This window comes from Venturia canescens, chromosome 2 (assembly GCF_019457755.1).
Source record: "Venturia canescens isolate UGA chromosome 2, ASM1945775v1, whole genome shotgun sequence".
Taxonomy (NCBI): Eukaryota; Metazoa; Arthropoda; class Insecta; order Hymenoptera; family Ichneumonidae; genus Venturia; species Venturia canescens.
In genome coordinates, this window is record NC_057422.1 from 11,872,509 (window position 1) to 11,894,339 (window position 21,831).

Below are 21,831 nucleotides of genomic sequence, written 5' to 3' on the forward strand. Positions count from 1 at the left end.
TGAAAAGATTTTAAAATATGAATAAACCATATAGGATTGTAGAATATTTTCAAATCAAATCAAAAAGAATTGAAAATTTTTAAAAGGATAAAACAGTAGGATTATTTTTTCGTTGAGGCAAACTCGGCGGCACGGTGGCACTCGAAGTAATCTTGTCCGTTGTTCGCGTTGCGCCGAAGATAAAAAGTTAGTTGCATGTCGAAGGAGTAGAGCAGGGAGTAGAGGTTCTTGTCGGACACTGACACAAGTACACCAAAAGAGAAAGAGAAAGAGAGGAAGAGAGACAGAAGAGACGGTGTGAGTGATATTCCTCGGTGCAAAGCGTCGGGGTCGGGCTGTCAGTGTTCAGTAGTGCCGAATAAAAAGTGTGGGCGGGGTGTGCAGTATTATAAAACGCGTGGAACAGAAGACAAAAAATAAGAAATCAATATTGGAACCGCGATTAGGTGAATAATGCGTTAACGCAGGTGCATGTCGTCGATGAAGTGATTGAATTATTTAGCGCTTGTTCCATAAAACTGAAAACATCTTGAGATCGCGAATTGTCGAGAAAGCCATGGAGGACGATCTTCCTACAGAGTACGATGTGGTCGTCGTGGGCACAGGTATTGATTTTTATTCTCGAAATAACTGAAAATTAAAACCAATGATGTACGATTTATTCTTCATTCTTTTTCTGAAACTTTTCTAAGAAATATTTTTTATTGCTTTAATTTATCATGATACTTGAAAAAAAATGTCTTTGTCAGGAATGACCGAGTCCATTGTTGCCGCTGCTGCTAGCAGAATCGGCAAAAAGGTTCTTCACCTTGACAGGTAACAATCTTTTATATCCACTGTTGCTTCATTTTTCGTTTTTCTATAATTATGAAAAAGTCGTTCACTCGGTTACAATTCGATCTACATTCTCACATCTCTTTACGTCAGTGTCAGTTAACTCATAACATACATATATATATGTACACATACGTACGATAGCTGTATCGTTTCTCATGTATGGGTAAAGCATATCGCGTATTCATAGTCACAGCTGTTTGACTCTTGTACTCCCTTAGCAACGAATATTACGGTGGTCTTTGGGCTACATTCAATTTTGATGGTCTTCAAAAATGGATGGAAGATCTTAAAGCCTCCAAAACCGAAAATAGAGATGTCGATGCCGAAGTTGAGGAAGGAGAAAAATTTCTTAAGGCTAGCAACCAGTATTCTACCGTTGAAAATATTGAGGAAACATGGTTCATCGCTAAGTGAGTCATACAATGTTTTTTACTTTCCAGTATTATTCACCTCATGTCCATGTTTTATTTCAGAAAATGTTATTGATTTTCTTTGATTTTTGTCATCCCTTAATTACAAGTTTTAATATTCGAAAAAATTGATAAGTTTAATTTTAGAACATTCTTCAATAGCGATAAATGTATGATACCGACAGTGGTTCCAGCAAAAAAAACATTGCAGCACATTTTATCTAGATTATCTAATGACCACTTTCTAACTTCTTAGAACTGATTTTAAGGGATTGCATACAGTTATCATAGGGAAAATGAAGTATTTCTTTTTTATAACCAAAGTTCAAGAACAGCAATTTTTAAACAAAATATTTCTAAATGATGTTCGTGACATTGAACAAATATTTTATTTTCATCAAGTTTCTAGGGCTTGTTCTGCACTTGGAGAACTGCTAGCTGAACAAAGTATGACTTGAAATTCCAATTTTTCTCAGAACATCAGTGGTTGTACTCAACAATTACTTTTTTGATTCTCAACATTTTTGTGTTTCCTCAATGACGTAGCAGAAAAAATTCTTTTGTTTTTCCATCAGTACTCCTTGTGTGAAATAAGCATTAAAATCAAAGCTTATCAGTAAGTTAGATTTCAAAATATTCTAGTCGCATAAAAAAATTAGTTTTTCAAAAAATACTGTCCTTTGCTAGCTTGCAAAAATATATTTTGCAACGTAACAGTAATTTTATTATGAAATCATTGTTTATTTTTATTACATAATACACTTCAAGAAAAAGAATTTTTAAACTACAATTGCATACAGCCTCTCGATCATCATTAAATTAAGATCTGAATTTGGGTTGACTTAATGATTTTTTGGTATTTGGAAACTTGTAAATGGTTGGAGAATGCAATTTTCTACACGAGCTCCAATCGAACTGTCAATTTTCAATGAATTTTTACCTTGGTGGATTAAATAGTTTTCATAAGAATTCTTGATTTTTTATTAAACAAATATTGATTGAATTTTTCATGTAAAATATTCAGTGATGCAGACTTGCCTGTGCTATCGACAAAAGATACTCAAACGGATAGCGCAGGAGAAGAAGCTTCTGGCGAAGATGGTGAAAAGTCTGACGAAGAGCGAGCAGAGAAAAAAGAGCTAACGAAACATTGGTCGATAGATCGCATAAAAAAAGAGTACAGAAGATTCAATATTGATCTGGCACCAAAAGTAAGCGGATTCTTCCAGCACTTTTTGCCATGTGAAAACTCAATTTCATCAATTATATTTCACAATGAATATATTTGTTTTTCGTTCAGCTACTGTTCGCAAGAGGTGAACTGGTAGAACTTTTGATATCAAGCAACATAGCGCGTTATGCGGAGTTTCGCGCTGTGTCGAGAGTCGCGACTTTCATGGAAGGTAAACTCACTCAAGTACCATGTTCAAGAGCTGATGTATTTGCCAATAAGACTGTGAGCGTTATTGAGAAGAGAATGCTGATGCAGCTTCTTACATCTTGTATGGAGCAAGGAGCCGATAGTCCTGAATTCGATGGTAAGTTTCTGCTTAATGCTTTAAAGGCTCTCTATCAGTTGCGTAAGCGCAGCGGTATAACTCAAAAAGTAGAAGCACAGGTTTCTCAAACGTACTTGACATTCGACAAAAAAGAGGATTTTTTCTTTTTCATTTCTAAGGGAAACCTTGTAGTAAAATTTCAAGGACTAATGGATTTGAAAATTGAAAATTAATCATTTTGTGATATTACTTTATCTCAACGGTCTGCTCAAAAAGTATTTCAAACTCCGAAATGAGTCATGCCTACTGTCAGGTACGTCTAAGGCTGTCATTAAGCGGTTTTCTGAAACGCGTTCTATTCTGTGTTCTGAAATGAAACTCATATGAGCTTGGCTCCAGCTTTCCTTTATCTTCAATTTTTCCATTTGAAACTTCAATTTCAAACTTTTTATTTTTTATATCAATTCAGTTTTTCGTCAAGCTCACTGTGTTGGAGTACAGCCATATAACTTATTACGAATTCAAGTCAAATACCGTTTCGCCTAATAAGGAGTTCGGTACATCATACGATAAACGTACACCGAACTCTTGCTAACTGTAATTTGGGCTCATGATCACCACGAGCCGTTATTTAAAATGTACCCTCGTTATTTCGTTTTTTATTTTTTCTTATTGCAGGATTCCGCGATAAAACATTCTTAGAATATTTGAATACCAAAAACTTGACACCAATCGTGAAACATTACGTGATGCAAGCTATTGCAATGGCTACTGATAAGACTTCATGTCGCGACGGAGTAGATCGTACGAAACATTTTCTGAATAGTCTTGGACGTTATGGTAATACTCCGTTCTTGTGGCCTATGTACGGAAGCGGTGAACTGCCTCAATGTTTCTGCCGGTAAGTCGATGCCTTTAGTTTTTTCAAGTTAATGAAAAAATGATAAAATTCTCTCTGAAGAATGATGTAAATTAGGCGATAATCTAGTTTTATATTGTTTTTGTGCAAATCTTCTCTCATATTTTCAGAACCTAGCATGTTTCCATATGCGGGAGAAAAAAAAATTACTTGAGAATAGAAAACTTTGCCTCTTCCTTTCAATCGATAAACTCGTAGTTCTTTCTTGTGTATTTTTTGGTTTTTTTTTTCACTTAAATAAAATAACGATATAAGATCATAGGAGTAGAATATTTCATTGATACGTTTTTTCTGTTGATTTTTCTGTTGATAACAGCTTGTGCGCTGTATTCGGCGGCGTATACTGTCTCAAACGACAATTGGACGGTGTCGTTGTCGGTGGTGACAAGTGCAAAGCTATAATAACAGGAAAACAAAGATTGGCGCTTGAACATCTGGTGGTCGGTCAGGGACACTTGCCGCCTGAAATCGTTGAATCTGTTGGTGAACAGCAGATATCGCGCGGTATTTTCATTACGGACAGGTGATAATTACCATATGGATTGACAAGAATTCTCTTGATAAAGACTTTACGATAGTGGCTCGAAGTACAATAAAAAAAACCTGCTCGAGCCCTGCCTCACTCTCATGTACTCGAATGTAACAGTTTCGGTTTTGTATACAACAAAAATGTATTTGTTTTTGCAGATCTATTATGCAAGGAGAGAAGGAAAATTTGACTCTTCTGTATTATCCGCCGGAGGAATCTGGTCAAGAAGCAGTTACTATTATCGAATTAGGGCCATCGACCAACGCTTGTCCGCAAGGCCTTTGTATGTTTTTGAATGATTTTATATCATGAACTTTTTATGGTTGTCTTCTGAATACATCGCTTTCAATATATTTTCCACGAAATCAGTGAATAATTTCTATTCGCCATATTTATTGATCCACTTGCTGTTTTATGCTTTTTAGTTATGGTCCACATGACGTGCAAACGAACAAAAACTGCTGCCGAGGATCTCGCGTACGTGTTGGAAAAGTTCTTACGCACCGATCCCGTAGAGCCAACTGTCGTTCGTTATCCTACTGATTCACACACACAAACCTCATCTCCGGATAAAAAGAATCTTCAAGACGCAAAAAAAGACGAAAAAGATGCCCTCGAAAATCTTAAACCTCATGTTCTTTGGTCACTTTACTTGAACTTACCGGCTAGCGATATAAAACTCAGCAACTCTGCACCGAACAATATTCACCTGTGTTCTGGACCGGATCTCGATCTTGACTTCGACTTTGCCGTCAATCAAGTACGTTGAAATTTTTTTCGAACTCGGAACTCGGAATAAAAACACTTCAAGATATTCTCAACTTTAAAATCACTGTCAAAGTATTCTTCGAACCTTCTTTAACCGCAAATGGGGGGAAAATAATATTCCTCTTCACAAGTAAATTATTTTTCTAGATTATCAGCTTTGAGATTATGTTATTGATATTTTTGGGGATGTAACCCTAGACTGTTTCTATAATTTTTTCGCGACGTCTCATGTTGGGGTAACTAGTTAGTTCCAGCATAAAATGTTCCCCGTAAACGATAATGTTTTTTAATTTACACTATTCTCTTCGTTTTTGTAACAAAAATTTGACAACGACGATGCTATATGAAGTTACTTTCGATAGAGCTTCAATATGAAAAAAACTAAAATAACAAGTTTCGAAAAAATGTAATTGTTTTCACTTAAGATGATCTATTCGATGATCTATTAGTTGCGTGAGTGCGAGTCAGCTGAAAAGTGGTTACGCGGTTTACTCTGACTCTTTAATTTTTCGTAAAAAATGAAAGTTACTCCTTGTTCTCTGATCAGATGAGCATAGCGCATAACTCACATTTTATTTCAAATATCAAGCTGCTTAGACTCGACACAAACTGTGTAATAAGATTTTTAGCGGCCAAACAACTGACAGATCACTTTAATAGCGTGGGGTAACTCCCGTTGTGGGAGTCTAGGTCCTACGTAATTATGACAAAATCTCAAAGATTTGATTTTCATTTCTCCAGTTTTTTTTGCCTCCTTCAGAATTCTGTAGATCACAGTTTGAGAGATCAAACTTGATGATATTTCTCGAATAACTTGAAATTTTCACGTTATACATTTGAGGTGCTTTTAGTATTTTAACGACTTCAATATCGTCATTTCTCTAATGTCTCTAATGTCCTTTAATAAATTATCTTCATATACTTTTTTGCCAGGCTAAGGAAATATTCAAGAGCATGTATCCGGACGATGATTTTTTGCCACGAGCACCGGATCCCGAGGAGATCGTATTGGAAGGCGATGAGACGCCTGGCCCTAAATTCGAAGGTGACACCGCAGCTGAGTGCACGGAAAAGCAGGACGTCGAGAAAGCCGAAAAAGATGAATAAAATGAACGAGAATTTTAAAAAACACACACGAACAAACACAAACAAACAAAACTAACGAACGAACGTATAAAAAATTCGTATGCGATTTGAAGAAAAAAAAAATGACTATGAATTCATAACGTGAATGCTTTTGCATCATCTCCCCTGACGCTGTAAAAGCGAATGGCCTGCATTTTTTAGTGTTCTCTCTATCGTTAAACACAATCACTCCGCATTAGCCATTAACATTATCAGAAAGATCAATTTTTTGAAAATTGGAAACATTCTCATTTTAAATTAGTGAGCTCACCAGAGTTTTGGAAAACTCGCACATCCGGTTGCGTTTAACTATTGGGAAAAGAGAGAAAAAAAAGCACGGATAGGAAGAGCAGAAGTATTCTCGTATTTAAAAAAATGGACATTTTAGATTTGCGATAAAATTATCAAAGAACAAACTTTACTGCACGAAAATCATGACTATATAAGCGAATTTGTTGAGAAGTTCGTCGAACCCATGGTTTTCAATTACATTAATTCAATATTACGTTTGTGTCCAATCTTGCAGCTCACATTCATGATAGATACGAGAAAAAGAATAAAAATGTAAAAGTCACAAAACCCTGACCACACAGACCACTCATTCGACAGTCGCATATAACACGAAAAAAGCTTTTGGTCTCGTTCTATTCGAGACAGCAGCTGACTCTTAAATGAAATTGTAAGCTTTTTATCGCCACGTAGTAGAACATTGGCCCATAACCTCGCGTTGTCTCAACTTCGACAAAAAATTGAACTCCAAAACACGCTTGAGAGAAACGCGGTATTTTTTTTTTTATTTCTCGAGTGATCAACCGCTACTCTGTGATTTATCTTTATTTTCTTCATTCGTCGTGACAAATGAATCACGACCTCTCTTTCACTGGATTAATAACATCTCACATTCCAAATATTTCGATTCGATCTCGACCAAGCACAAGGAAAAAAAAATCAACCAAAATACATTGTCGACGTTCGTTAGAAAGCACTGAATCGAGGCTGTGAAAAAAATGAGTTCTCTTCTTTCGAATATCTTCGAAATATGCATTTTCTCTTATGTATCTCATAAGCATGCATCATCCGCCTATCTTTACTTACCATTTTATTTTTCTAATCTTTTTCCCCAGTGGTTGATCACTCGAATCATTTTTATGTTGATATTTTGTTCATCTTGGACGAAATAAATGGATCACTCATATACACCGTACTATTGAATTCTTATTACTTAATAATTATTATAACTGTAATAGGAAAAAAGAATGATGATATTAAAGGAAAAAAAAAAAGAAATAAACATAGGTCGCTTCTGTGTGTAAGATGCGTAGAGAAATGACTTATTTGGACAATATATGCCGATTTGCCTATTGATTATCTCTATCCTAGCTATCCGAATACCTATAAAATAAAAATATAATAAACGTATGTACATTAGGCTGTTCCGTTGCCAATTCATTTTTTCTATTAACACTTATAGCCAAAAACTTGGTTTATGAAACACATTATGAGCTTAATATCAGTATTTCGTGATGAGCTAATGAGAGTGCTTTTTTCAATTCAGTGACGAGATAATTTTTGTTGAAACTATAAATAAACGGAGGTCTCATTAGAACAAGCTCGTAAATATATAAATTGTTCCAAGATATTTTTCAAGGAATTTTAAATAATAATGCTATCCTGATAAGCACATAATTTGTTTATATTCAGTTTATACAATGATACATTGATCATTAAAAAGTCATTGCAGAATATTTCAGCTAGAATAAAGAACTTCCGAGACGTCCGTTTTGGTAGAATATTTCATTTCTGCCTTAGCAATGATTTTACAAATATCCATCTTTATACGAGCTTGTATAGGGACTGGTAAAGACACAACGGTTTGAGCCATACTCTGGAAAAACAGATCAACACCATCCAGGTCAGGTTTTTTTTTCACTGCCGTACTCTCACATTTCGAGGACGAATCCTTGCGTTTCAAATTTTGTGTTTTGTTCGTAGCATTATTACTGACGAAATTTTTTGAATTTGCAAAAGTTGCATTAATTTCATTCACCGTCGTTATTACATCGACACTTCCGTAATTATTTGGAGTTTTTCTCTTTGTCCCCCGTGCGAATGGATTTTTGTTTTTGGCCATTGTAGCTTTAGCAGTCTGCGTTTGGTTTTTAGGCGTCGTGGATCTGTCACTGAAACATTTTCTCTCAATGTCCCTGGAACAGCTTGTTGTTTTTTTGACGTTGTAGTTGTTTCTCAACGTTAACGATGATTGATTCGACGCCGTTACACCATTCTCACGGTTACTATATTTATCCACATCGGCAGCATCTTCAACACTTGTGTTTTCCATGTCGAGATCAAGGTACTCCGCCATACCTTCGTCATTTTCGTCGTCCTCGTATGAAAGACTTATCGTTTGATAATTTAAATTCATTTCATTATCCGATGTTTCGTTCATGAGATTGTCTTGATAACCAGCCATTTTATTAAAATATCCTCAGAAATCAAGAAAAAGGACGCTCAAAAAAAGCTGCAGTTGTGTGAACAGCAAAACAACTTATTCATATGTACAAAAAAAATTGATATAAGGATTCGAGCCATCCGAACGGACTCGTCGCGCGGTTGGCGGTTTATTGCCATAACAGCAGGTGGAGAATGCGAAATAAAACGATAAAAACTCATAGGATACAGCCACTCCGTTACGTTACCGACCGAGATCAATAATGTAGAAAATTTTGACAATCCTTCATCAATAGCGGTTTGCGAAATGAGCGGGGAAGGATTTAAGTTTGGAGGCCTGAACTACCTGGAATGCTGCTTTCCGACTCTAGTTCAAAGGTGAAATTTTGATGCTTCGTTGGACAAAACTGACGCCAATAAATAAATATTTAAATGAACGCTCTTTATATTTAACATCGAAAATTTTCATTTTTATGCCAACAACGTTCAATTACAGCCCAAACGATAATCCGATACGGATCAATCTGGTCTTGAAAAAAAAAATACGAAATGATCGCACTCGAATGAAATGAAAGTTTCAAAAAACGTCAAATGCAATATTTTTCAATAAATAAATAAAATTTCATACGATTTTTCGACAAATGTATTTAGAATGGATTGGCGGCAAAGAATTGCAGCTCCTGATTTCATCAAGGACGCGGTGAATCATGCAAAAAATAAACGAATATTCGGCACGTGTGCCATTGTTGATTCGAAGGCATGAAACAAAAGATTACAATTACAGGTTTTTATTGTTTTCCACCATATAAAAGTGGTTTTCCCCTGGGAGATGAGTCATCGACCAAACTCGAATTTAAACCAAGCTACAGACTGTATATCAGAGATTTTAGTATTCGGAGAATAAAAACCGATATTTCGAACTGTCACTGAATCAATTGTTTGACTCCATCAAACCGAATACCCATGAGTGCTGTACCGTTGCCTAGAATCCTTTTGATATGCAAATAAATAGATTTTCCTCTGGAAGGTCACGAACAAACGAATTGAATACAATCCGTACAGAGCACTATGCAAGAAAATAAAAATTAATATCACTCACGTGTTTTAAAAAGATTTCTACGAAACAAGATATCGCCCAACGCTAATTATTTTCAAGAATTGTTTTCACATGCAAAAAAGTAATTTTTTCTTTGGAAGCAATGCAGCGACAAAAAACTTTTGGTTTTGCTTCAGTCACAGTGTGTACCTTGCAGGGAGTGTTAGTGTCAGCATTTGTCTTGTTGAGAAAATGGAAGATTCACAAACGGCTATACAAGAGCTGATGGAATCGGATCATTCTGGAAAAGTTTTGTATCTCTTTGAATTCTAAAGATTCTAAAAAAAAATCAAAGAATAAAGGGAGTAGGAAAGAATAAGAAAAACGACTTTGTGTCAGAATAAGGTGACTGGAATTAAATCAACTAACTTCCTCGTCTCATCGATAATCAACCCAACGACAAGTAGATAAGTTTCCATTTTGTAATCTTCACTGCAAAATCTCGCCTTCGAGATGTCTCTGTCCTTGGAAGATGTCGCAGTAGTGTGTTATTTCACAACAAGTCTTGGCAATCCTGGAAATAGAGAAATCCTAAGGTTGTCTGCTAAATTTGGGGAGGAAACATTTGCTACTTGGATCAAGCCTTCAAAACCAGTTTCACCAGAAATAGCAAGATCGATGCCTAGATTTAAATTCACCGAATCTGGAATGTTTCTCGACCGAATAAAACTCTCAACCGTGTCAATGGAAACGGCTTTGAAGATGTTTTACGTATTTCTCAAATTTATACCAAAGCCAGCTTTACTTGTTACCTTTACCAGTGAATATGAGTCCATGCTCTTACTTCGATTCATTGAAAAAAAAGGCATGTTGTACAGGTTCCGGAAAGTTATAGCCGGATTTTCAAATACTTTGCCACTCTTCCGACAATTTTTACCGAACCAGGATATGACACTATCCAATCTAACCATGAGGTTGCTGAATAGACGATATTCAAATCAATGGCCTGAAGCATCGTATGCTTTGGATTGTTTGAACCAACTTGTATTTAGCCAGCTATTTGTAGCTGAGCTTATCAGGATCCGAGTACCTTTACCGATGAGAGCACCTTTTCTATCCGATGCGCAGCAAGCTCATGGAAAAAAAGGTAAGTTTCACATCGAAAAACATCATCTGAAAAAACAAAGAATAAGAAACGACCCTTTTCAAAGACTAAAAAAATATTATACATTTGGTTTCAGTTCAGAATAATGCACGTGTCAACCCAGCTGATACATTCCGCGATCGATTCGAATAATCCTATCAATGAACCATTGGAAATTTAAAATGTTTATTCATAATATTACTGTATTTTTACTTTGCTGAATACAAAGTTTTAGACCATATATGGAAATATAGTTAACAGGGCATTATTATTTACCAATTGTCAATATGATTATTATATCGTGAAATTTCAACTTTTGCTCTCGACAGTTGAAAGATATTAATTTTCTATAATTTAAACGTGATTCTTGTTTTTAAAAAACGCTAGTACATATGTAATGGGATAATTTGATAATTGCTATCGCTGACACGCAATTGCTGGCTCGACGAACAGCATTGGTAGCGTTTAGATTTTTAGTGTTGACGTGTTGATTTGATACTCCCCGAACGCACCGTATCCAAACAATAATATTCAGCAGCAGCGAGAGCGAGCACGCGTGAAGCTGAATTCCGAGAACGTTATCGAATTTTTGTTAGACTTTGGTTCACGCCATTCTGTTTTGTATTATACATAATAAAGTCACGAGTTTCATGCGCATTAGAATTTTAAGATTAAATTTTTTTCATGGCTTCATTTTCTACGAACTCCGACAAAAGTTTCATGTCATCATTTTTAGTATTTCTGGTCGAAAATGGGCAAATCAGTTCTTGATATCGATATACCTGACAGTGCTAAAATATCATTTAAAAAATTTTAAATCTCGAAAAATATTGCTAATGCGACAAATCCTTATATTACTTTCTTATATCATCAAAAAGAACGTCTGTACCAAGGCCGTGTTTCTGATATTTATTGTGAGTACTGTGAGTACGTGCTGTGGTATAGGCAGGACTTACGTACTCACAGTCAATATCGGAACACGGCCTCTGTCGCTTGTTTTTATTTGCAAAGAATTATATTTTATATTTTGTAGAAGTAAATTTTGTTACCGGTCGGTATTTCCTCCGTGACTGTAGACGAAGCACGATTCTGCATGATTAATTGTAGGAAGGCTAGTGCTCTTTCCGCTGAGCGATCCACGTGGATCAGGATCAGATGTCAGTATTTTTCGTGCAGGTGAAAAACACGAACAATATTAAATGTCTGTGCTCAACTTGGAAGTATTTAACAAGAGAGCAGCGGCTGCGGTAAATTCATTTATTCGTATCAATTATTACAAAAATGCATCAAGAGTATATATAAAAAACAGTGAAATATAACTAAAATAAATATATTCCGAGATGAGAGGTTAGGTAATTTGGCACTTTTCAGGAGGAGGAGATTCAGTATTTGAAGAAAGAAATAGACAATTTGAAAAAGTTAATTGCTCGAGTCACGCTTCCGTCTGATGATGATTCTGCCAGACTACAACAAGAAAATACGAAATTGAAACACAGGGTGGCGATTCTCAAAAGGGTATAATTTTCTTCTATATTATTCCGAGCAGATTCCATTGTTATTATAATGTTCGAATTTTATCAATGTAAAAAAAAACTAAAAGTGCACAGTATAAAATAATCCCTTGTCGTACTGGGTTGTTTGGGACCAAAGCGTCAATTATCTTCAGCGTTTGTTTTGTAAATTTGTATTCCTATCACAAAATAAAATAATTGGAAATGCTATCGCTCCGTTGAAAGACTCTGGCAGCGACTTGTTATATACATAAATGTACTTGTCTCAGAGTCACTGCCATGACTCCAGATATTGATGATCCTGGTTTCAGGATATTCTAAATTTCAGTAACTTGACACAGCATTTGAATTATTTTTTTTTTATATTGACTTACATTATAGATTGGGTATAAAACACCACTGAAGGTTGTTTTTGAGACTCTAGAGTAAATGTAACCAATAAGGTTTTTCAATATGTTTGAGTTCAAATTAATAAAATCAGTATTACTAAATACTTGTTTTGTACACAGTACGTCGATACATTGCGAGAGAAAGAATCTTCCTCATCTGGATCAAAAGGCAGTACGATGCTTAGCATTTGTGAAACATTGAATAAAATCTTTTCCGATGCCATCACGCAAGCCTATCCGGATATTCCAGACCCTCCGGTCATTGTGACAACTTCATCTAATCCTAAATTCGGCGATTATCAGTATAATAGCGCGATGGCACTGAGTAAACTAATCAGCAGTCAAGGTAAACTCCTAACGGAGGATACAGTTGGAGATGAAGCTCAACAGCTTTAAGATAAATAATGGATAACAGACAAAGACTTCCACAGGACTCAAAATTTTCATGTGAAAAAAAATTAATTTTGTAGGTCAAAAGGTGACACCAAGAGATGTAGCAATGAAAATATTGGAAAACATCAAAGATTCTTCGCTAATAGAAAAGCTTGAAATTGCTGGTCCGGGATACATCAATGTATTCTTGAAGCATGATTTTGGTCAACGAGAATTGCAGGAGGTTCTTGTATTGGGAAGAGTTCCTGCACCGGAAGTTCCAAAACAAAAAGTAGTGGTCGATTTTTCGAGTCCAAACATTGCAAAACAGATGCACGTTGGTCATCTCAGATCGACGATCATCGGGGAGAGTATTTCTCGCCTCCTGGAATATCTCGGACACGATGTACTTCGGCTTAATCATCTTGGTGACTGGGGAACCCAATTTGGAATGTTGATCGCTCATCTCCAAGACGAATTTCCAGATTATCGTACGGTCTCCCCACCGATCGCTGATCTTCAGACTTTTTACAAACAATCCAAAGCTCGATTTGACAGTGACGAAGAATTCAAAAAACGAGCTTACGAGTGTGTTGTCAAACTGCAGGCTTTTGATCCTGACATTACGAAAGCTTGGCAATTGATTTGTGATGTTTCAAAAAAAGGTATATCATTTGTTTTTTAATAAAACATTTTTAAAAATCGGGACAGAAATGAAAATTTGAGTAAACTTTGTTTTGCCAAACATAATCGAATAGAAAGTTGAAAATTCTATACTCGAATGAATTCATAATTAATGAAGCGCTGAATAGGCTAAAAACCTGTTATTTTTTATTTCTTTTTCAAATAAGAATTACAACATGTTTACGACCGGTTGGACGTAACACTCATCGACAGAGGCGAATCGTTTTATCAAACTCGTATGGAAAAAATAGTGAAAGAAATGGAGGAGGGGAAGTATTTGGAAGAAGATGAAGGTCGTAAAATAATGTGGGGCGAGGAGCCGGGTGTTGGTATACCGCTTACGATCGTAAAATCTGACGGTGGTTTTACTTACGATACTTCGGATATGGCAACAATTAGGAATCGTATCGAGGAGGAAAAAGGGGATTGGGTAAGTTGGCTTTACCATTCGGACTGTTGACGCAATCGAGAAATCTTTTGAAGTGTTATCGAAGAGATTTTTTGCAGCTGATATACGTGACCGATGCGGGCCAAGCGACGCATTTTCACACTATCAAAAATTGTGCCAAGCGAATGGGTATTTTTACGAACAAGCATCGAATGGATCACGTTCCATTTGGCGTCGTATTGGGAGAGGATAAGAAAAAATTCAAAACCCGTTCGGGAGATACCGTGAAGCTTAGCGATCTTTTGGACGAAGGTTTGAAGAGAGCTCGTGACAAACTTATTGAAAAAGGACGTGACCAAGTTCTGACGCCAGAAGAATTGAAACAAGCGCAAGAATCAATCGCCTACGGTTGCATCAAATACGCCGACTTGTCGCACAACCGAAATCACGAGTACGTTTTTTCGTTTGATAAAATGTTGGAGGACAAAGGCAACACAGCTGTTTATTTGCTTTACGCTCTAACGCGAATTCGATCGATCGCACGAACAGCTAATGTAACGCAAGAGCAATTAAAGGCGGCAGCCAAAGACACTCCGATTTCTCTGGAACACGAGAAAGAATGGAAATTGGCTAAAACTCTTATCAAATTTCCCGACGTACTTTTGAAAATAACCAAGGATCTTTGTTTGCATACTCTGTGCGAATATTGTTACGAAATATGTTGCAGCTTCACCGAGTTCTACGATAGCTGTTATTGCGTTGAGAAAAATCAGTCTGGCGAAATTGTTAAAATAAACATGGGTCGAATTTTACTCACCGAAGCCACAGCCATTATTCTTGAACAATGCTTTTATATACTTGGCCTAAAACCTGTTGCTCGCATGTGACTCATTACAGACTATCGATTACTTCGAAAAGGACTTTTTTTTCATCACTTTTTCGAATAAAAAGAGTTATTCTGAATTCTACGCATTTTATTTACACCTCTTATCTCCCGACATACTAATTTATGGGAGAATTGGATTTCATATGAAAAACTCAACCTGCTTACTCTAATGCACCATAAAACACTGACCGTGTCGGAGTTCATTGATAAATTTATCGATAATTTTATGTAATTTTCATGATTGTTATTCGAAATGTATCAATTTTTTCGTGAATCGTTTTATCTTTACATTTTCGATGGAATAAAGTTATAGGCATTAGCGAGGCATAGTTGAACAACTTGATGGATCTGTCTTTAATCGAAAATTTTTTACTCGTGGATCAATAAACACGATCCTGTATAGTCGCGAGAATTATAGCATTGCATAATTATACGAATATTTCAGGTAATGAGTATTTCAAGAAACGAATCATTCTACTATTGCACTTTATTTTCGAAACGTACATCCATTTAAATAAAAATCCTATACAATAATCATAGTTTTAGAGTAATCTAATGCGAGTTCTATATGGAGGTGTACATCTCATAAAGCTGTACATTAAAAACGATACGATAATAATATAAAATAGTAAAAATCAGTACGGAATATTAGAAATTCTTATTCAAAAGTTTCATGTTTTTTTTTTTTCACTTGGATATTTGCATCGGACAGTGTATTGATCGAGAAAATCGACAAATAGTTGATGTGCCACAATATAAGCACGATTCATCGTTTTTAACAAATTGATCGACTAAGCTGAAGGAGGATTTCGATGAAATTTTATTTCTCATGATCCTGAAACTGCACACTTCAGCAACAGTATGTTTTTAGAAGGGATGGGGGAAGTTTTACACGGGCAGTGAAAGAGTCCGCTTTCTCAAAAGACAGCTGCGATATGTGGCATCAAAGTCGATACCAAAAAGCCTAATTAATTATACTAAGTTTCTTTTTTTCACACACGTAGCGGAGAAAAATGCCTGCCGCGATTGACTTAATCAAGCATTTCGATCCAATCGATTCAAAAAATTATTACCTATAGATTACGCTTTAAATTCGGAATATTCTTCGGTTTTCACTTTTTTTCTTCTTTTTTACCCACGAGCAATAAGACGCTCGAATAACGATGCTTGAAACTTCCAACACTGAAAAGCTACGGAATATCATTTTTTTGTGCCATGATTTTATTGCAGCTCTTGGAGACCACAAAACTAAATCTGCAAAGAAAATTTGGAGAATGTGAAGAAATGATAGATCGATAAATAGTTGGAAAGGTCTTTCGTCGGCTTTCAGTAATTAGAAATTTCAACATTCTCTCGAATTACAGTCGTGAGACGATAGTACAAGAAAATTGTACAATTTTCTTCGGGCATAATAAATCTGCCGAATATTCTTTAAACGCACGGAACAATGTCATGCTTCTCTTTTTAACGTTTTCAATGTTTTATTTTCCGTTCCCTCCTCTTCCTATCTCGGAATTTCGAACTTGAAATTTGAGGAAAAGAATCAGTCTCGCGATTCTTCTTTGATTCTCGGCAGTGATTTTTGTTCGTTGCCGGGCTCGACGTACTCGTCGATATTAACATTATACTTGGCTTTAAAGTCAGTCTTAAAATTTGCTTGTTGGGCGGTAGCGTCATCCTGAAACATCTCGTCAACAAATCTTATGCTACTCCCATTTGCAGTCTTTCCATTTGTGCTTGAATTACAAGACCCTCCTGTACTCGTATGCACGTCATTAAAATGCTTGTACATCATCGAGCTCGTACTGAATTCCATGTCGCAATTTGGAATTTTGCATCTGTAAGAAGAAGGTTGATCTATCAATACAAAGTGATGCTGAATCAATTCTTAAACAAGGAGAAAAAGACATAATGGGTCGCAGAACCTAAATTAATATTAAAAGAACGGTCCGTATTATTTTAAGAGAAGAAATAACTCGTGAAAAACAGTAAACTTGTTTTTTCAATTCTCACCGAAATATCTCAGTTCCCTTTGCCGTTTGCACCAGCGACGGTTTCGAGTTTGCGTGATTATCATGATAATGCTTCCAAAGACTAGTCACGTTGTTCACTTGAGCACCACATCCTGGCATTTTGCACCTAAGAAGTGAATATCCGATCATTTTTCCATTTGTTCAATGGCCTTTCAACTCTCGTATTCCAACGAATTTTTCACATAGCAATTCTTAAAATATGTCCTTAATTTTGTGAAATTCCATAAATAAGGAAATTTGATGAACTTGATGGAACTTAAATGGATAAAAATAATTTTTCAAAATGCATGAATCCTAAGAGTGGAAAATCGGCGACGATTTCACAATCATACGAAATTAGATGTGAATATAATGGCAAAGCTTACAAGAAAAAACTGACGGTTGTAGCTTTTCCTTGTTTCGGCCTGGCGAGAGCTTTAGCGAGCTTGGTAGCGACGGCACTATTGCCAACGAGTTTATGACTATCCTGATGATGTCGATAATGGGATATGTATCTGTACATTTTGCCACAACCATTGAAGTCACATTTGTAAGGTTCTTGTTTGTATCTCGACATTCTTTGTTTCTTAGGTGTGTATTCTTCATCATCGAGGCAATTATTAGTTTCGGTATTACTTCCGGTATCTAACGTAGGTGAATCTTGTTCAAAACCGCTTCTAAAAACTTTTTCCAAATTGCCAAGATCGATACGGTGTTCTTGAACTTGTTGATTAGTAACTTCGATCTTGAGATTTTTTGTGATCGTGACGTCACCGTTTATGTACAAGACGTTGCTTTTTTCATCTTTATCATCCGATTGTAGAATTTCGTTACACTGAGATGACCGAGAATCATACTTTATGACAAAATCTTCTTGGAATATCGAGACAGTTTCATTATTTTTCATTGATTTTCTTGATTGAAAATCAGTTTCTTTGTTATATTCATCGGATTTGCAAGTGGCAGTGATTTTTTTATGTTCCTCGATAATATTTATATTGTCATTTTGATAAGTATTGTTCTCACTTCTATTCGACCCCTCATCTTCGACCGTATATTCTACAATTTTCGTATCGTAATCATTATTGCTCGACGACAATGAATAACCGTTCGATCTTGTTATTAAATTCTCGTTACTCAATTGTTGATTCTTTGCATCCATCTCGTAACAAAATTCTTCTTCCGTCTGATTCGTATCATCGTCGATCGAATTTTCAATTCCTTCAAAACATATAATCTCTGGTTCAGTTGGTAACGTCGGTGGTTGCCTGTGACAACTCTCTATGTGATCCTCCAAGATTTCTGTCGTACTATGTAAACTTCCACAGTTCGTGTATGGACACACGAAACCATTCGTCTCGTTGTTGTGACGTTCTTGATAATGACGCCACATACTTCCTGGATCTGACAACTCTTCCCCGCATCCTGGCTCCCGACATCTGTTGAACAAATTTTCCATGTACTAATGATTATATATTCAACCGGTTTTCCTTAATGGAGCTACATAAATTGATGATTCAAGGACATTTTCATTGAATAGTGCCATCCTTACGTACAATGGTCTAAAAATTAAAAGGAAAAAAAATCATGTGTTGATTATATATTGTAAATTAGAGGGAAAAGAAGTATTTTAATCAGATGCATTTTTCTCAGTGTGTTGTTTTTTAAAAACAAGAACCAATATATCGCAAAAGTGAATAACTATTTTCAATGAAATTTGATGAAATTGTACAGATAATAGTATTTTCTTTCAAATAAAATTTAGTGTTTTTATAATCGACAATGTATGTCTTAAAAAATGAAATAATGTTTCCATAGAAAAGAAGAAACTGCGACTAAAAAATGCTCGGAATGAACTTTTTTTTTTAACGATGCACCCTCTTCACATGCAAAGTAAACCAATTGTGTATAGAAATTGAGAAGTACCCCAGATATATGAGAAAATCATATTAGTCAGAATAAGTATTTTGAAATTATTAGAATGAAAAATAGAAGATTAAAAAATGTCTCACATAAATCTGATTTTCAGTGCCTCGAGAGCTTCGTGAGTTTTGTATTCTTCCTGATTTGTGAATATCTTGCCACATCCTCGCTGCTTGCATGTGTAAACTTCCTGAAAAATCATTCACAATAAACATAATTAGAACTACATATTGGTCCATACTTTTTTTCATAGTTTTGAACAAAAAAAAATTGAAGCCCTCATTTGCAATAGCTTTGTAGTAGAAATATTGCACATTCTGAATAACTTTTGCATAAGTGGAATAAAACTAGAACAGGAATTATTTATAATTCATTTGAATCCAAGATAAAGAATATTTTAATCGAATTATACAAAAAAGCGACCGAACGCAAAACAGAGATTTTCAAAACGAAATATTGAAAAAAAATCTCAATTCACGAAAATACATGAATGAAGTTTCAAAATCATGAGATTGTTGATATATTTTTTACAAGTTCAACAAAAAAATTAACATTAATTCTTTTCTCTATACAGCACAATATCAACTGTGTAATAATTTTTTTTTCTTCCATGTTGAGACGAAACGAAAGAGAGGATTTACAATTGTACAAATCAATTTCAGAAATAATGAAGTACACTGCACAAAGATTGTCAATGAAAGTTCTCATTAAAATTAAATGAAAAGTTAACCTTACTTTTTTCGTTGAAATAAAATTCTGTACTATTGTCGAATCAGATTTTCATATACCGCAGAATGGAGTGAAGTCTCCAGGAAAAGGATATGGATTTCGAAAGGTTTTTGTAGGATATAGTTCGGAAGGGTCGCGCGCGCGAGCATCGATGCGTGATTTGTTTTGGCTTGGAGGTCATTGAACCCAGTGTCACGGACGTGAGAGAGGCTTTTGTGGTAAGGGAGCAGAAAAGGGGCGGCGGAGGAGCAAGAGGGTAAAGAGAAGTGATGGGAGGAAGAAAATAGAAAAAATCTTAGAACGGGGGGTAGACGTACCTTTTTCGGGGCAATTTCTTCAATAGTACGATTTCTTGAAACGAATCTAATGACGCTTACTTCGCTCGGTCGATCTCCGCAAGCCTCAGTGCCTTGACCCATCTCTCTGCCACCTGATATTACCGATGATTCGATAAAAAACCAAAAAATATCCCGATCACCCGTATAAAATCTGCACTCCCAATATCGCGACGGCAATGACAACGAAGTGTACACAAATTCCTAACTTTGTGTAGCTTTCCAAAAGGGATGAAAGGCGTTTATATTTTTTGTTTTCTTTTTTATTCAATGACACTTACCCACGAAAAAAGATCTCACACTTCCTCCGTCCAAAGACGATTATTAATATTAATTTCCCTCACATTATATCATAAATGTCAATACAAAACACTTATGAACTTGTTGTCACATCGGAACTACTTGCGATATAAAATGCTCGCGGTCGTTGCTCGAGCGTCATTTGAGAGATGATAGAGAAGACTCGAGGATAGCTGCGACGTACAAAACAAAAAACCCCTCCCCCTCTCAATCGCACTACGTTGTTGTATGTACAGCGTTGAGAACCACTGCACGCTTCGGCGCCGTACGAAAGGAGGAAACGCGCCTCTGACGAATGCACATGCATTTTGACTGTTGCGACCATTCTGCCTTCTGCACTTACCCCACCTGAACTCACCGACCGTGGATTTCTTCTCGCCGTTCGATACTGCCATCTGGTTTCATGGTCTTGTACTGGAAAATCTCTTTTATCATCGATTCTATTTTTGTTTATGGCTATATATTTATTTTTAGAAAAAACTCGTGTATCGAACAGGTTTTCCTTTAAAATTCGGGCTTATTGATTTTTCGATATCTTCAAATGTCTCTCTATTCGAGGAGCAAAAATTCGCAGAATATATTCTCTACTGAGTGTGTTTATCAGAATGAACCTAAATTTCGACAAAGGGCGTTTACAAAGTTCTTTGTCAAAGTGATCACTCGATAGTCGACATGCGATTCGTCAAATTGACTCTCACGATATCAGAAACCTTTGTATACTCTTTTCCTTGCATGACTACACCAAGCTATCAATAATTTAATTTTTTTTTTAACTGCGCCAGGTCTTTCCTGGAAACGCCATTTCTCGCAGACATATATATGAATCGATATACCATCGAAAGGATATGGGAAGTACGCAGTGTTGAAAGATATATTCAATGAAAATGAATAATAACGTTAAATTACAAAATAATATAAAAATTTTACTAATTTATTATTGTTTCTACTGATACACATTATATATTTATTGGATGTCAATAAAAAGATTGATGTGCAAAATGAACGGACGTAACACACGCGTTCGTTTATTAGCAGGAAAAAATGTTTTCAGCCTTTCTACTTCAGTAAGCATATAATTGAGAAAACTAACCTTTCACTTCATAAGAAAACAATTTACTTTAATTGCGAAATACAATTTAAAAAATGTATTGAAATTTCGTGGATTCCGAGACAGTTATTTTAATGTCACTGTTGGATTGCTGTCACGCCTCACGAATGTTCTTATATTTGAAAAAAATGAATCTCTTGATAGCGAACAGAAAATATGATGGAATTTTGTATTTTCATGAATATTTGATCAATAAAGTAGAACGAAACGACCGGCATTTCTTTTTATTTTGTTCATATGAAATGTAATACGAAAAAGTGTGATTTTATCGAAGTGGCGTGTAGCGGTTTTTTCGTCGCCGATAATGTCTGTGTTAACACGTTTATTATAAAAGAAGATCGCGTGCACGAATATCTTTGATTCTTTGAAAATTGGAAACAGCGACACGACGCCACTGTTTGCGCATGCGCGAACTACTCGTACCGGCTCTGCAACAAAGTAGCTGAGCCGTAGTTTAGAAGGTGGCGCTGCCGACT

At 35.8% G+C, this 21,831-nt stretch overlaps 5 protein-coding genes across 5 annotated transcripts; 3 read left to right on the forward strand and 2 right to left on the reverse strand.

The window, feature by feature from the left end:
• The first annotated feature begins 201 nt into the window (after positions 1–201).
• Positions 202–7,515, forward strand: Rep (Rab escort protein). Its single transcript, XM_043412044.1, has 10 exons — positions 202–605; positions 750–816; positions 1,056–1,247; positions 2,272–2,458; positions 2,548–2,785; positions 3,425–3,647; positions 3,982–4,188; positions 4,353–4,477; positions 4,620–4,954; positions 5,896–7,515. The coding sequence occupies exons 1-10, from the start codon at positions 557–559 to the stop codon at positions 6,067–6,069; spliced, it is 1,797 nt and encodes a 598-aa protein (XP_043267979.1). The 5' UTR covers positions 202–556; the 3' UTR covers positions 6,070–7,515.
• A 247-nt stretch (positions 7,516–7,762) lies between these two features.
• LOC122406543 (uncharacterized) lies at positions 7,763–9,912 on the reverse strand. Its single transcript, XM_043412051.1, has 2 exons — positions 9,785–9,912; positions 7,763–9,604 (listed from the first exon to the last, which is right to left on the reverse strand). The coding sequence occupies exon 2, from the start codon at positions 8,558–8,560 to the stop codon at positions 7,835–7,837; it is 726 nt and encodes a 241-aa protein (XP_043267986.1). The 5' UTR covers positions 8,561–9,604; positions 9,785–9,912; the 3' UTR covers positions 7,763–7,834.
• A 175-nt stretch (positions 9,913–10,087) lies between these two features.
• Positions 10,088–10,959, forward strand: LOC122406544 (uncharacterized). The gene is made up of 2 exons (XM_043412052.1): positions 10,088–10,721; positions 10,816–10,959. Exons 1-2 carry the CDS (start codon positions 10,088–10,090, stop codon positions 10,869–10,871), a joined length of 690 nt encoding a protein of 229 aa, XP_043267987.1. The 3' UTR covers positions 10,872–10,959.
• An 864-nt stretch (positions 10,960–11,823) lies between these two features.
• On the forward strand, positions 11,824–15,025 carry ArgRS (arginine--tRNA ligase-like protein). The gene is made up of 6 exons (XM_043412043.1): positions 11,824–11,965; positions 12,090–12,233; positions 12,739–12,964; positions 13,089–13,655; positions 13,842–14,104; positions 14,182–15,025. Exons 1-6 carry the CDS (start codon positions 11,918–11,920, stop codon positions 14,947–14,949), a joined length of 2,016 nt encoding a protein of 671 aa, XP_043267978.1. The 5' UTR covers positions 11,824–11,917; the 3' UTR covers positions 14,950–15,025.
• A 392-nt stretch (positions 15,026–15,417) lies between these two features.
• On the reverse strand, positions 15,418–20,489 carry LOC122406539 (uncharacterized). The gene is made up of 6 exons (XM_043412045.1): positions 20,229–20,489; positions 19,930–20,042; positions 18,973–19,073; positions 17,347–18,399; positions 16,962–17,087; positions 15,418–16,786 (listed from the first exon to the last, which is right to left on the reverse strand). Exons 2-6 carry the CDS (start codon positions 20,029–20,031, stop codon positions 16,492–16,494), a joined length of 1,677 nt encoding a protein of 558 aa, XP_043267980.1. The 5' UTR covers positions 20,032–20,042; positions 20,229–20,489; the 3' UTR covers positions 15,418–16,491.
• Between the last annotated feature and the right edge of the window lie 1,342 nt (positions 20,490–21,831).